Source organism: Erpetoichthys calabaricus, chromosome 1, assembly GCF_900747795.2.
Source record: "Erpetoichthys calabaricus chromosome 1, fErpCal1.3, whole genome shotgun sequence".
In the NCBI taxonomy this organism is placed as follows: Eukaryota; Metazoa; Chordata; class Cladistia; order Polypteriformes; family Polypteridae; genus Erpetoichthys; species Erpetoichthys calabaricus.
Genome location: NC_041394.2, coordinates 184,338,729 through 184,355,353, shown reverse-complemented (window position 1 = coordinate 184,355,353; position 16,625 = coordinate 184,338,729). Strand labels below are relative to the sequence as shown.

The window sequence follows — 16,625 nt, the reverse complement described above, 5'->3', positions numbered from 1 at the left end:
AAACAATGTTCGGAATGTGGTGCAGCAGGAAACTGTTTAAAGGGGGCCTGTTTCACTGCAACACCGCTAAACACACATACAACGGAGTACATCCGTTAGTGGAGGTATTTCGCAATGAAAATGGACAGAGAACATTTCCGAAACTGAAGCTGTAGCAGACGATAAAGTTGAACATGATGATACAGAATAACTTTTGCCGAAAAAAGGAGTCACGTCTGTTGTCTGGAGATGCTTTGGTTTTAAAAGGTTGGATGTGGACCATTATTTTCAAATGTGTGAATTAGTGCTGGGCGGTATGATCAAAATTCTATATCACAGTATTTTTCAAAATTGTACGGTTTCACGGTATTCAGTGGTATTTTTTTTCCCCCATGCATGTATTAACCACATTTTCCACTGCAATTACTGCAGTAGTCTGGCTAAGAATGACCTATTACACTGTCATGAGAATTGTACATTGTACAAAAAAACATTTTAATGTGCACACAAGTATTAATACAGGTTTGCATGGCCCCATAAAGTGATAGTTCCCAAGGAATGGGGCACTAATGAGGCACTAATGAAGAGAAGGAATCACATTGCATGACAGTTGCTGTCAAAATATAGAACCTTTTTATTGAACAAATTTTGCAAACATCCAAAGAGGGATTTAGACTTAGTAAAATATCCAGAGGTGCTTGTCAAAAGTTGTATTGCACTGAACATGTCTTAGAAAAGAAACAATTGGTAAATATTTTTTTGTAAACTACGCTTTAACAATCTCTGTCCACTGACATGTTAAAGTGACTTTTTAAACAACTTTACCATCATTAAACTGCATAATATTTAAACTAATAAATAATAACAATAAAATAAACAATAGTATTATTACTTGAAGTTGTACTATTACTTCAAAACTTCAAGCCCAGGTACATTACACAGTATTCACCAAAATAAAATAAAACCAGTGCAACTTGGTGATGACATCTTTACCAACTGAACCGTCATTAAGGCAAATTGCATTAATATGGACCTTTTCTTCAAGCTAAGCTATATACATAAATAATAAAACTGCAACTTGCATTTATAATGCTATTTGTGGTATAGTGGGTCCAGTTCGCCATGTCCATCTCTGTGGGCACGACTGCTGGGAGTTGATGAGGTGATTGGGGCGAGTCGCACCCGATCATTCTCAATTGCTTCGGCGGCTTACTGCGGCGTGTGAATAAGGCGTGGCGCCCACGGGGACGTATATATTTATGGGCCAGCAGGATGGGGGAAGGAAAAAGAAAAGATAACGGAAGGAATTTAAAGAAGGAAAAAGGCAGTCATGGGAGACGATCCAGACACCAGGAAGGAGAAGGCAGCATGAACTGGGGCTCCGTGAGGGAGCGCAGGCTTGGGTGATCTAGGGGCTGGTTCACCCCACTGACTAAGCGTGTAGATTGGGGCAAGCAAAATGTAAGACCTCCCAATGGATCGGAGGAGCGACTGAGTGAGCACGAAGGAAGACGGGAGGTGTGCCGACCTCAGATGGTCGGGCTGCGCAAAACGGGTTGGCAGAAAGCAGTTCGTGCTGCAAAGGTTCCGCCAGTGAAGGGTGAGCCGTGGAGACAGAAGGTGGTGTGCTGCGTTCGGGCAAGGAGAGAGACTGCATTTTAATGAATTTATTTATTATGGATTTTATCCCCACGTTTCACTGGCTTTATGGATTTGCTATTTATTTGGATACTGTATTTTTCTGAACACTGCACAATGGACACTTTTGGTTTTACTTTGTTTTTAACAAAAGCACTTGAGCATTTTCCACCATCGCCTGGCTTCAATGAGATTTCTCGGCTCATCTCAGTCATAACTATCGACAGTGTTGATTCAACAGACTCCTATGTGGGAAGAGGGAGTCTGTAGGGGACCGGCATTGTCACACTATTACACAGTAACCAGGTACATTATACAGTACTGAAAATAAATTAAACAAGTACAACTTGGCTTGCAGTATTATCCAGTAGTATAGAAAAAGTATTCACACATTTGAACATAATGGTCCACATCTGACCTTTTAAAACCAAAGTATCTACAAACACGGCACCTTTTTTCGTCAAAAGTTCTTCAGTGTCATCATGTTCAACTTTATCGTCTGCTACAGCTTTAGTTTCAGAACATTCTCTGTCCATTTTCACCGCTCAATACCTCCACTAACGCATGTACTCTGTTGCATGCGTATTTTGCAGTGCACCAGTGAAAAAGGTCCCCCCTTAAACAGTTTCCCGCTGCGCAACATTCTGAATGTTGTTTAGGCTATTTAAACTGGTGTTCCAGCATAAGAAAAATCCATATCATGCCAAAAGCCGTTTTTTATTTTTGTTATGAACCGGTATACCGCCCAGCACTAGTGTGAATACTGTTTCTATAGTACTGGATAATACTGCAAGCCAAGTAGCACTTGTTTTATTTATTTATTTTTTTCAATACTGTGTAATGTACCTGGGTACTGTGTAATAGTGTGACAATGCTGGTCCACTGCAGACTCCCTCTTCCAACATGGGAGTCTATTGAACCAACACCGTCGATTAGTTATGACCGAGATGAGCTGACAAATCTCTTTGAAGCCAGGGGATGGTGGAAAGTCCTCAAGTGCTTTTATTAAAAACAGTCAAAAGTAAAACCAAAAGTGTCCATTGTGCAGTTCAAAAAAAAAAACTGTACCCAAATAGTAAATCCATAAAACCAGTGAAACTTTGGGATAAAATCCATAAAGAATAAATCTGTTAAAATAGAGCTTCAAATGCAGTCTCTCTCCTCAACCGATCACAGCCCACCACCTTCGGTCACCCCGACTCGCCCATCACTGGTGTTGCCGGCGGAGACTCTGCAGCACAAACTCCTTTCTGCTGACCCCCTTCTTGGCTGCCGGCACACCTCCCGTCTTTCTTCACACTCACTCCTTCGATCCATTAGGAGGTCTTACATCTCGCTTGCCCCACTCTACACGGTTAGTCAGTAGGGTGAATCAGTCTCTAGAGCACCTCAGCCTGCGCTCCATCACAGAGCCCCAGCTCATGCTGCCTTCTCCTTCCTGGTGTCTGGATTGTCTCCTGTGACTGCCCTTTCCCTTCTTTAACCTCCTTCTGCTCTAACTTTTCTTTTTTTTCTTCCCCCTATGCTGCCGGCCCATAAATATACGTCTCTGTGGGTGTAGCACCTGTGTGACTCATGTTTGGATGTTTGACTCAGAAATTCAAAAATGGTGACTTGTTTCCTGATTTGCTATTATTTTTTGCGTATTTTAGTACTAACTGCTCTTCTGCTTCAGTATAACTCCTCCTTGATTTCATTTTAAGGACTTAATTTTAATACTATCTGGTATTTTATTACCTACTGATGGAACACATTGACCACCTACTTACCACTATCAACTCCTTGGATGGAGATTAAATTACCGGCTGTAATGCAGTATAATGTGCATGTGGACTGAGCAGTTAGTGAAAGATGAGCACCGACGTTTGAACTGAGAGGGGAGAACAGTAACACAGCTGCACCCAACAGCAAAGTGGTACTGCAGGTGGAACCAAGCGATTTATACACTTAACGAATTCAAGTACTACAATACATTCCTACTGTGTAGGCTTTTTGAAAATATATAATTAAAATGATGTCTCCATGTTTAGTTTTAGCAAACTAAAATGAGTGAAAATTGCGCACATTATACGTGAGATTTTACGTTGTATTAATCTTGAAGTTCAGATTTATTATGTATGTAGTACAATGTATTTCTTATTGCATGTCTCCCTCAAACTAGTGACAGTAATACTAACAGAGAATACAACATCTTAACACATCAAATGCCATATTGTATTATATGGTATTTGTGAGTTTGAGTGGCTGTTGAGTTGTCTAATAATGTGTGTGTGTGCGTTTTGTTTTTTGTTTTTTTTAATTTATGTATACAGTACATGCATGCATATATACACCCTGAATCCTACTGGTTTGAGTACTAATATTCCAATGCAGTGTGTCAGAACAGAGTGGGGATAAAAGTGACTCTGTAATATGGTAATAAACCTTGTAGGCTTTGACATCTTCATCCCCCTCTGTTGAGTTTTGCTTTGCATTTGTGAGCAGGAGCCATATCAAGGTGTTCGGTTGACATCTGGGCTTTATTGTAAATATCTAAGGAAATAAAAAATTGGTGGACCTTCATGACTGTAATCAAGATTTGTTGTGCCAAATTCTGGTCACCAGTGATGGTCACTCTATGATACTTAAAGCTACTGACCACCTTCATGTTATCTTCTCCCATGTGCATTTGAGTATGGTCGGTCTTGTGCTTCTTCAGTTCTATGAACAACTGCTTGGCTTTGCTGAAAATAAGTAAATGAATATTGTCTTGTGGAGCAGGAGATATTTGTTTGCATGGTCATAGGTGAGCATGGAGTAGAGTGAAGTACAGTTCTCTGTAAAGGGGGTTGTTGGAAGCAATGTGTAAGAAATGACACTGCTAAGCCATGCAGGTCTCTTTTCCTTAAGAAGATCAAAATCCAGTTGCAGACAATGTCATAAAGTTGCATTTTTTTTAAATCTTGTTTATTAGGTTTGATTGCACATCTGTATTATTAAAATGTCGAGTGTATACACAGTGATTAAGCTAGTATGAGACCTGTTTTAGTGTGCCTGGAGATAAACTGGTGCTTCACTTTAAAGCATGCTTTCTAAGAAGTAAAATGTTTTAAATTACTGAAAGAGATTAATGCCAAGTTTACAAGTCTACCATAGAGAAAAGCATTGCACTTTATTCAACAGGGTGTGTCTGGAGCAGTCAGGCTTAGATCTACCATTCTATACATGTATATAAAATAAAAATACAGTTAGATAAAAGACTAAAATGTTTACTGTGAATTTTGTTTACTAATGTTTATACCTTTGATTAATACAGTAGTTTGAAGCTGATCTTAAATTTCATTATATATAAAATGTGAGATTTATTTAAAGTGAGATCATATTGTAGTAGTGCTCCAGTAATTAATTATTAATAATCATTTTATTTATAGGCCTTTGTAGTAGTGCTCCAGTAATTAATTATTAATCATTTTATTTATAGGCCTTAATGCTTAATGTTAAAGTGACCTTTAACTTTTGTCTTATGCTGGCAATATCTTCAAAGCTGTAGGTTCTTATTTTCTCTTTTTCAGAAATGCTTTGGGTGAATATCACAAAGACAGTCGAAACCTAAAAAAAGTTAAAGATCCCAGTAAGTTGTACCATAACTCTTTCTAATTAATTTTGGTTTTACTCTTTTTATAGTTTTAAAACTATTTTGTCCTCTTTCTGTATAATCGGCAGTGAGGCAATAAGCAAATGGGTATGCTTTCCAGTTGTATTTTTAAGTGTCATTAGTGCCAGTTAGGAATGGAAATATTTGCCTGTATTTTCTTCTTTCATTCGTGATTTTTTTTTTTTAAACAGTTTCAGAATAGGCAAACAAGTAAATGGAGCAAAACAACCTTCTTCATTACACTTGATTCAAGTAGTGACAGGCAAATATAGGGTCCTAGTACTATTTTAGATTGGCTGCCCTACCAACAAAAATGCAAGTTTTGAGTTGACTCTTCATCTAACACAATGTTTTGTATTGAAAACTTTGCAACATTGTTCGGAGACACCTGTTTCTAAACAGTTCCCAGTATAGGATTATGTTGAGATCTCTACTAAGTTGCTTTGGGGGAAAAAAAACTATCTACAAAGCAAGTAAATGTAGCTTTAAACATGATTTGAAATGAAATTGTGGTTCCTTCAGTACAGCCAGAAGAAACTTAAACATTGATTTTAGCTTGTAGGTGTTACTCTGTTGAGACCACTAGCCTACCTATGGTGATTGTGATGATATAATTACAGCTGTGGAGAGAGCCCTATAAACAAGCAAGTTTAAGTCCCTAACACAAACTGAGTAACCTAAATCATAAAATTCAATTCAACCAAAGTAGTGAATTGTCTTTAAACATATACTCATAATGCCCATGACGTCATATAAACAAAGCATTCATTTTCTCCTGAAAAATCAACAAAGGAGATCCTCAAATTCAAGGGTTGAATGTGGAGTATCCTTGGTATAGATGGTAGAGGGTTTTTTATCCAAAGCTAAACACCTAGTCATCTTGCAATTTAATCATTTAATTTTAATTTTGGTGTCTCTGTCTCCTATGCTGCCGAAGTGTAGGTTTTTTGTGATCAATTAATTATTGAGATTTAAGATATGATACATAGCAATGTGGAAAAATACATAATGACTGTACAAAGAATAGAAGCAAAATCCTAAACACTCCATAGGTTAAAAAAAAAATTGTTTAGCTAAGTTATCGTCAAAAGGCAAATGGAGAAATGTAATAAAAATCAGTAATTGTGTTGATCCTGGTATTTAAATATTCGATGGCACTAGCAACATTATTCCGGAATTTCGCCACCCTGGGGCATTCCCAAAGTCATGCAAAAAGGTACCAGGCACTCAGAAGAGAATTTTTTCACATCTTACTTTCTGTTCAAATTTCCACTTACGTGGTGGTATGGTTACTCCAGTACCACTCCCCTGCCTTCATTTTTTTTGAATACACAAGTTTTATAACATCAGTCTTTCTTCAAATTTAATCAGTTGAAATGCGATGAATGACCTAAAATTGTGAAAAGGTAAGCAGTAAATTAACAGAGGTTTAAATTAAAGTTTAGATTAGCAAAAACTGAAAAAAGGAAATTTTAGAATATTACAAATGGGTTTTCTCCAGACAACAAATAGGTTAAAACCTTCAGATGTTCTGTAGCATTTAAAGTAAATGTAGGCCCTGCAAGTTGAAGCAAACAATTTCCACTGATGTCCCAACTTCTGTTAATTACTTAAAAACCTCTGTCTGTCTTAAATCAGAGTTGGAACAGCCTTTATCACTACATCCTCTGAAGTATCACTTGGACAGTATTACAGTGGAACAGAACAAATAAACAATGGCAAATAAAAAAAAAAAAAATTAAGTCAAGGAATCATTAAGTTTACAACATTTTACTCAGATTTTTGATTCATCAAAGTAGCCAGCCACCTTTTGCTGATGTAACAGCCAGACTGTGGTAATCATTTTGATTCAGAATGACAGTCACTCTATGCAAGTCACCAGCCGTGCCTCCAGCAAAAGAACCCCCAGGTCCGTCACACTTCCTTCTCCAAGTTTGACTGGTGTCATGTTCTGGGGTGTTCTTAAACTTATTATGCCCATTATTATTAAACCATATTATGAAATATACAGCATCTTTCTGTAATGGACAGGCGCAGTGGTAGTGCTGCTGCTTTGCAGTAAGGAGACTGTGGAAGATTGTGGGTTCGCTTCCCGGTTCCTCCCTGTGTGGATATTGCTTTGAGTACTGAGAAAAGCGCTATATAAATGGAATGAATAATTATTAAGTGATATTCAAAAACCGATGAACCAATAATGGCCAAATATTTTGAAGAGAAGCATAATGGGTATAATTTTTGTTTCCCATCTTTGTATAATAAGTATACAATTAATACTAGATGTCACAACATCTTTTAATCCTTTTTTTTTCCTCCCCCCTTACCTCTCTCTCTATCCCATCCCAATTTTCCAAATTACTGTCACAAGCCAATCGATTCAGGATGTTGAAGCACACCCGGCTCAATGTTGTTGCTTTTCTTAATGAACTCCCGAAGACACAGCATGATGTCAATTCATTTGTGGTGGATGTCCATGCATATACTGTGAGTATTACTCTCTTATATTCCTTTATTTTAAAACTTTTATGTTCAAGTTTATAAAATGAATATTTTGTTTCAGAATATGTTACTAAGTTTTACTGTGAATGGAGTCTTCAAAGAAGGTACGACTTGTGACTTCTTGTTTTTAAAAGCTTCTAGTCATATGTCTTGAGGTGAAACACAAATTGATAAATGCTAATATTTTTATTTTGTCTTAAGTGGATGACAAATCTCCCCATTCTGTGAGAGCTTTTACTCGAGCATTTATTGCTGTACCATCTGGAAATTCAGGGTAAGTGGAACCAAGCGTCAAGCCTATGCAAAAGTGTTGTTTCTTATAAACACCCATAGGTATAATATATTGTAGAACTTTAAATATAGTATGCCATGTCCTGCTTAAGCCAGTCTCAAACAAGAACAAGTAATCTGCTTAAATATACTAATTGCTCTCTAAAAATCTGAATATAGTCAGTGGAGGGACACACAGAGCAAGAACTCAGCTCCACCCTATGACTTTGGTTTATCTATGGCTTCTGCATATTATCCATATTGGGTAAATCTACAGCCACAGCAGATTCATTAGCTGCTTGAAGTTTCTGAATGATTGAATTGGTGCATCCAGTGACTCCTTAAAGTAATAATTTAATGAGCTATTAAAGTCAGAATGCGGCTGTGACAAGAGGAATTACTGAGAGGCAAGCAGTTGAATTTTGCTGAGATGTGCTAGATTCACATAGGGTGATTGGGGAGCTGCTGCCATTTGGTTGAAGATTGTCCATTCACACAACAGTTGTCACCAGTGAGAAATTAAATCTGGGTATGTTCTCTCCACTTCTCTCAACTGTTACAAATCTACGATGAGATGTATAGGCAATGAGTTTCTTTCATCAGTCACTGTGTCAGGCGGCATCTGTTTTTAAGGGTTAAAGATTAAGCTACTGTATATGCAAGCCTTTTACTCTTGCAAGTTGTATTGTCATGTGCACCTGCCACAACATTACATTTTACAGCTGCTGTTTGACTTATGGTAAACCAATTTCTCAGACAAAATGAAGTAAAACATGGGTGCTCACATTTGTGGAGAACAGCTTCCGCCTCATTCCACCTTAAGTTTCTAAATTGTTGAAAATGTTCTGGCAAACTATTTAAGGTTGGCAGACAGTCATTCTCTGTGGTCTCAATCAAACTACTTGCACGTAGGTCTTTGTTGTGCTGCTGCAATTCCCAGTTACCTATTTGTACCATGGGGTCAGCTTAACAACTCTTGTATGTGAAGTGCTTTGTATTGAGAAAAGTGCTATATACTGTAAATGTAAAGAATTATTATTACCACTGCTGTCCACCAGCATGTTCATGGATTAATCATGAGACAAGCTTTGACCTCCTTTAGATTTACAACTTTTTACAACTCCCTCAATTACTCAGTTCTTAAATTGGGTAATTTCACACTTCAGGTCTTTGATTTTTCCCAATATCCAGCCCAGGCTGTTCTGGAGGTAAGCACTGAACATTCCAAATTGAATCTTTTATCTCCCCCCACCTACCTCACAATACACCCTCATTCCCCATTTATGTCTCCAGTCGGCGGCAGGCACACTATTCTTCTGGCTTAATCTCACTCTCAAGTGATAATCAAATGGCTGCTCAGAAACTTTTTGCCCAAGCTTTTTGAAAATATGGCTTTAAATCAGATATTATTTCAAAATACATTTACCTATATTCCAGTATTTTTTTTTTTTTTTTAACCAAATGAACATATAAGCAACCATATGTTTTAAAAAGTTTTATTTTTTTATTTTTTGGACAATGCAGGACTATCGGAAGAATCCAGTAACAATTTACCTTTCTGACTTAGACCAAAAAGTTGCTCTTCTTCGACTCACCTTTCTATGCATCTCTCATCTCATGGTGAAACTTGAATTCTTTCTGCAGAACATACAAGTAAAACACTTTTAAGCACTGAATACAGTTGCTCTCAAAACACACTATTATTCTTAATAGCTGCATACATGTAAACAGGTAACCTTTCCTTTGTACAATGTGAAATATCATTGAGGTGACCGTTTTGTCCATTAGTACACACTCCACCTATACTGCACACAGTGTGGGACTCTTCTATAGGAAAATTACAAAACAGGAGAGAGACCTCCTTCAGTTGAGGAGTCTGGTAACAGAACCAGTGCTGTACATAAAATTTAGTAGTGAATTTATCTAGTCAGTATTTATGGAGTTTCATACAACCGCTTCACAGCCATCCCTGCTTCAGAAACGCTGGTCTATTTGCCTCTAGCTGTTCTTCATTGCTAAGTTCTAGTATGAAAATATCCGGTCATGTATGCCTGTCACTTAAAGCGAGAACAGAAAATTTACACTTTCTCTCACTCTTGTTTTATTCTCCCCAAAAGGCTGTGCATTGTAAATGATGAGTTGTTTGTAAGGAAAGCATCCTCGGAAGAGATTCGAAAAGCTTTTGCTACTCCAGCACCTACACCTTCTAGCAGTCCTGTACCTACATTGACGGCACGGCAGCAAGAGATGTTGACAGAATTTTCACAACGATCTGGTATGAACCTTGAATGGTCCCAAAAGTAAGTAGTGTTTTTTTTCTTCCTCCTCCATCCTTTGATTCTGACATTACTTGTGTGTGTTTTGTTTTTTTTACCCCCACAATAACCGTGACTTATCTTATTTGTAGATGTCTTCTGGATAATGATTGGGATTATACCCAGGCAGGACAGGTTTTTGAGAAGCTCAATGTGAGTTGATTTAAAGACTAAGAAGTTCAATTTCTATTTTGCTTCCATGTGGCATTTTAAAAGTTTTGTGTTTCCATATTATATTGTTTGAATTTGTCAATGTGTTGTACAGTCATTTTATAGGAAATGTCTTTGAAACAATGTTTCTTATCTACGTTCTGTGACGGGAAGTGGGCATATTATGTATCAAAGACTCAGATCAATAAATGTACTGAAAAATGTGTTCAGTCTTAAAGTTTTAACACAGTAAATGTGAATTATCCATCCATCCATCCTTGACTGCTTAGTCAAATACATGGTCAAAGGTTGCTAGAATTGGTCATGGCAGCATTAGATGTAATACAGGGACATGATAGGTTTGGTGCAGAAGGCAGCGTTCACTTCAGGTTTAATTTATTACACACATGCTGTCTTTAAAATTTTGTATGATACACTTCTTGGCTATATTGCTAATTTCCCTATTAAATTTTAATTACTTGTGCATGTGATCACATAACTTCCTTAAATTAAATTGAGTTAGAGAGTGTACCTGTGCCCAAACTAAGAAGCAGCATATTCTACGTTGCACAGATGATCAGTGTATTTGATTTTCCTCATATTCACCTCTTAATTTAGCAGCAATGAGACACGATGACAACTGAAAACAAATACTCAGATAATCAGCAGTGAGCTCCTCCAAAGGTTCACCTAGATCTCTACTGCTTAGTATGAATAGTTAAACATTTAACTACCGCTGATAAAATATACTTCAGGAAAGGTAATAGATCCTTTTCAAGCTTTTTGAGATGCACGCCATTTAATTTACAGATACTCGCCTGAAAACAAATGCACACAGTCAGCTTTTTGTGAACCATTCCACAGACCTCTGAAAAAAGGAGGAACCATGCAGCATCACTTACGAAGTGTGAAAAACGTGTACTACACATGTAATTCCTTTCCGTCTCTGAAACTAAACAATAAATCAGCTACACGTGTACAATGCCTAATCTGCAAGAAATTCTCCTTCCCTTAGTTTTTTATGTTTTTAGAGTCAACGTATTTGAGTTGATATACATTATTAATCCTCGAGGGGAAATTCTTTTTCGCATGACATTTGGGGGTCAGAGCACAGGGTAAGTGGATATGTGAACCTTTTTATTTTCTTGTACATTGCAAATGTTTCTCCAACTGCAAAGTTTCAGTAAACATTAATGCAAGGCAGATGTACTTTCCGCATTTTTCCCACATGCATTTTTGCTACTCTCCTAACCATTTTTCATCATCATTAGCACATATAGATAAAATCAAACTTTCTAAAAAATTACATTTAAATTGTTTAATAAAATTGTGATGCCAATAGTTCAGGTTTTTAAAAAAAAAAAAAATAATAAATAAATAAATATGTGGTGATGAATTACTTAATACAGGTTTCTTTAATATATTTTAACAGCAAAATGATTTTTTTTTTTTTAAATTGGCACTCAATGTCGTCTTCTCATCCCATTATTCTTTGAGGAAAGCACCTGAAAAAGAACTGATTTGTGGTGCAATTAATAGTAAAAATATAATTGGTGCATAATTACCACAAAAGTCCTAATTGAAGACTATTGTCCTTTAACTATAATTTTAAATTTTTAATTTCAATTAATATCACTATAATGAAATATATATACTGATCAGCTTCATCATTAAAACCACTGACAGGTGACATGAATAACATTGATTATCTTGTTACACTGGCACCTATCGGGGGGTGCAACATATTAAGCAGAAAGTGAACAGTCCTTTCTTGAAGATGATGTGTTGGAAGCAGTAAAAATGGGCAAGTATGAGGATTTGAGTGACTTTGGCTAGGGCCAAATAGTGATGGCTAGATGACTGAATCAGAACAACTCCAAAATGGCAGGTCTTTTGTGTTATTCCTGGTATGCAGTTGTTAGTACCTATACTAAAGGTGAACTAAGGAAGGACAACTAGGTAACTGGCGAAAGGGTCATAGGAACCCAAGGCTCATCGAGACATGTCTGGTCCAATCTCACAGAAAAACTACTGTAGCACAAATTGGAAAAAAACTTGATTTTGGACATGAAGAGAGCGCTGTCAGAACACCTAGTGCATTGCAGCTTGGTGCATATGGAGCTGCATAGCCACAGACTAGTCAGAGTGCCCATACTGATCCCAGTTCACCACCAGTAGTGCCTACAATGGGCACGTGAATATCAGAACTGGACCGTGGAACCATGAAAGAAGTTGGGCTTGGCTGATGAGTCATGTTCTCTTTTAGCTCAGGTGGATGGCCCTGTGCATGTGTGTCATTTACCTAGGAAAGACATGGCAGCAGGATGTATTGGTTGTTGCAAACCACATATACTGCAGTGGCACTGGCCTCTTTCACCAGGACAGAACACCCTACTCCACCTCATTGCTCAGAGTGGTTTGAGGAACATGACAAAGAGTTCAGTTTGTTGACTTGGCCTCCAAATTCCCCAGATCTCAATCCTATCAAGTATCTATGAGATGTCTTGAAAAAACAAGTCTGATCCATGGAGGCCCCACCTCACAACTTACAGGACTAAAAGAATTTGCTGTTAACTTCTTGTTGCCAGACACCTCAGGACACCTTCAGAGATATTATGGAGTCCATGTCTTGATAGGTCAGGGGTATTTTGGTGGATTTTAACATTGTTGCTGATCGGTGTATTTGCTTATACTGTGATCTACAGATACAGTACAGTGGAACCTCCATTTACCAAGGAACCACTACAGATTTGTTATGAAATTGAAAAATGCAAAATGTTTTTTTTATACTGTACACTTGTTAGTTATTTGGCACTAGCTTTATATTTCAGTAAATTGTTGATATTCATATATAATGAAATCAAATACAAGCATTGATTTCTCCTCTTTTGCAAACTTTGCCATCACCAGCTCTAACCATTCAAAAATGTAAAATGTTGGGTAATGTTAAATTTGTATTAAAAAAGTTGTATGTGGAGGTAAAATTTAAGCAGAAAATAAAATCTTCAATGACAGTAATGTAAAAGTAAGAAGTTAATGTAAACACACTTGATATTTCTGTTGTACAGGTATGTAAAAGTATTAAATATATAGCAAGCTCAAGAAGTGTTTAGATAGAAATCCTAGTGTGGGCACTGATTGAGGTGTTTATCTATTCTTCCTTTCCTTGGGTTCATTTCCACATGCCAGGAATATTAAGGGCAAATTTTAAGTTTGTGAAATCCTTACACTTGTAAAAGTTGTGCATTACTACATTTTACCCTGATAACACAGAACTGTGTCCTATTTTAAAGGCAGTATGTTTTGCTATTCTGCCTTTCTTTATTTAAAGTGGAGTTAATGATTAATTGGAAGGAGACTAGCAATCAACACTTAACATGTAACTAGGGGTTCAAAGTCAGAAATATCCAGTTTGAATCATTATCTCAGAGCATGAGGAAGCAGAATTTTCTTGCTGCTTTGGTACTGTGGGAGCAGCCGTGTTACCTATTTATACATTTGCTGCTGCATGCTCACTTGCCTGCTCTCTTTTGCTCACATATGCAGACACCTATGATGCACTGATTGGGATTTTTAGAAGCTGGTCCCGATCCCCAGTGTGCTTGGGTTTTTTCCCTCCACAAGAACTCTTCTGGTTTGAATCCAGTTTAAGACCATATTTCTTCCAAGTTGTGTCACGTGAATGATTCAGACAGTACCAGCAATAATTAGAATTCTATTGAGTATAGTTACATTTCTTACGATATAATTTAATATGCAATCCAGGTTATTAGACTTTTACAAATGTACAGTAATTTATATAAATCACAAAATTGCTTTTAGATTGCTGCAGGTTTATAATGTTTTCAACATTGCATAAAACGTTATAAGATTTTTAGCTTTTATTAATCTGAATTGCACATATGACATTTACAGTGGATATAGTACCTTGAAAATCTGCAAGTAGATTACGAAATTTCCTTTGTTTCTCATGTCAGATTGAAGATCAGATTCAGCCATATAAATTGCAACTATTGTATCTCTAGTTTTAAGAAGTACATGACAAAATAGCAGCCAGTGAGGGCACAACTGCGCAGTATGTCACACTCTTGCTACACCAAGTACTGTACTTGAATTAGTGTGAAATTGAATGTTGGCAGAACTGTAAAAGTGTTTCTCACGTTGAAAACATTCTTAAAGCGAAGACTTCAACCTTGTTGAAATAAAAGCAAATCTGGTATGGCAGTTGTTTTCATTTGTCTTTAACAAGCTAAAATAAGTCAGACACCTCAGGTCTGGTGTCTCGAACAATGTTGTCAAAGGATAAACAAAACTGATTCACAGTAAATGCAAAAATGACAATTGATTTTAACCAATGCCTTTTTTCTTAATGAAAAGACAGTCTTGTACAATGGTTTAATTCCATTTTTATGGTATATACATTTCTATAGGGACTTATGGCATGCAATTTAAGTTCTATGGGTGAAACTTTATTTCTATTTTTAAACGGCAAGAATATGATGAACTTGACTGTTTTCCTTTATTTTCTGTTTTGACTGTTAATTTTGTCCCAACAGTAATCCATTTTATTTAAATGTATGTATATTGGTATTTATAAGAAGCAAATACTACTGTTTTATTAATGATCCCAGTTTCCCCTATGAGTAATGTCTAATTCTTGTGTGCTCAAAACGATTTGATAGTGTATTAGGTACCTGTATACTTCCGTAGTGTGGATATGTAGAGGATATGTTTCTTTAAGCACCTACCAATGTTTTAAATTAAAGTTTATTGTCACTTGCACAGAGTGGACAACTTTAAGTGTTCAGCATTGCGGTGCAATGCCATGATCAGCAGTTATTGAATGCAAGCGTAATTATTTACCTGCATTTTAATGTATGTCATATGTTTTCTCGTGTTTACTTTTAGGCAGAAGGAAAGATCCCTGAAGTTGCTTTCAAACAATACAAGCTTCAGTAGGCCAACTTAAATTGACCTGGAAAGAAGAACTTGGGACTCTCTAATTATTCACCTTTTTTTTTTTTTTTTGTTAATATATTTGTTCTAGCAGTTTAAATGTGAACTAACTGTATTTTTTAAGATGTGTTCACTACAGCTCATTTAAGAGCATTGATATGTAGTTGTATATTATTAAAATCCAAAATCTTTTCTTTTTTTTTTTTAATCTCCCATGTGTCTTGTTGTTTGTGTATATGTATATACAGTATAATGCTGAGAAAGTTTTCAGAGACGAACTTGATTTTGATTCGTAACAATGTACATATATTCTGGCTTTCCCACTGAGGGTGCTCATTGCAGTAGTGCAAAATCTGCAGAATTGAATTTTCTCCACTATGTGGAATAAATTTCCATCTACCCATCCTTTTAATTTTATCCAGTTTTTCCTTCCATTGTTAAGCTAAGCAAAGTCTTTGAGTATCCTCAGTACAAAGACTATAGATTGATTTGTGCAGATTTTAATTACGAAATGGGTCTTGTGTATATATATATAAAATAAAAAAAAAGTTTTATTGTGCATTTTATTAGCATATTAAATAATGACAGCTTAATTTTCTCATTATATTTTTTATTTACTTTAAGGAAGGATCTCGTTTATTTTTATTTTAGTCACAAATTGAGTTCATTTTAAAAATTTCTGAGCCATACTGAAATGTTTAATTTTAAAGAGAGAGGCAGCCTATTATATTTCTTTAGATCATGCACCCTTGCCTTATTTAACTTTTTTTGAATTACAAACTATGTTTGCATATTATACAGCTGTTTTCTTGTCTCATTTCTATTGGTGTGATGATCTAATGGCTATTTGCTTTTTTTCCTCTCGCTAAGTGAAACTATCCAGTTTTTCACAGTTTTCCTAATGTATTATTTGGACATGTACAATCTTTTAAAAAAATTTTGCTAACCACATTTACTTTGCTTTACTGTGCTCAGTGGCTCCATCTCTTTACATAGCACATATAGAAATGAAACTTCACCTCCACTTCTGCATGTAAAACACTACCAGTTTCAAATAAATTGGCACAGACAGTAGCAGGTCTTGGAGAATCTTGATTCTTTGCTACCTCTGAAGACTACCTCTCTTATAGTTTTACTGTTTTTTTTTTTTTGTTTGTTTTTTTTTTATTGTATTGCCACAAGTATTA

At 36.3% G+C, this 16,625-nt stretch overlaps 1 protein-coding gene across 2 annotated transcripts in view; it reads left to right on the top strand.

Annotated features, from left to right (window-relative positions):
* The window catches only part of nxf1b (nuclear RNA export factor 1b), a 97,270-nt gene extending 81,305 nt beyond the window's left edge, over window positions 1-15,965 (top strand). For both annotated transcript variants that reach the window (XM_028809795.2, XM_028809811.2), the window contains 7 exons: window positions 5,169-5,227; window positions 7,617-7,732; window positions 7,809-7,851; window positions 7,949-8,021; window positions 10,135-10,317; window positions 10,425-10,485; window positions 15,391-15,965. In XM_028809795.2, coding sequence (XP_028665628.1) covers window positions 5,169-5,227; window positions 7,617-7,732; window positions 7,809-7,851; window positions 7,949-8,021; window positions 10,135-10,317; window positions 10,425-10,485; window positions 15,391-15,441 — 586 coding nt within the window. In that variant the 3' untranslated portion in view covers window positions 15,442-15,965. The remainder of the gene's footprint in view (window positions 1-5,168; window positions 5,228-7,616; window positions 7,733-7,808; window positions 7,852-7,948; window positions 8,022-10,134; window positions 10,318-10,424; window positions 10,486-15,390) is intronic.
* The last annotated feature ends 660 nt before the right edge of the window (window positions 15,966-16,625 follow it).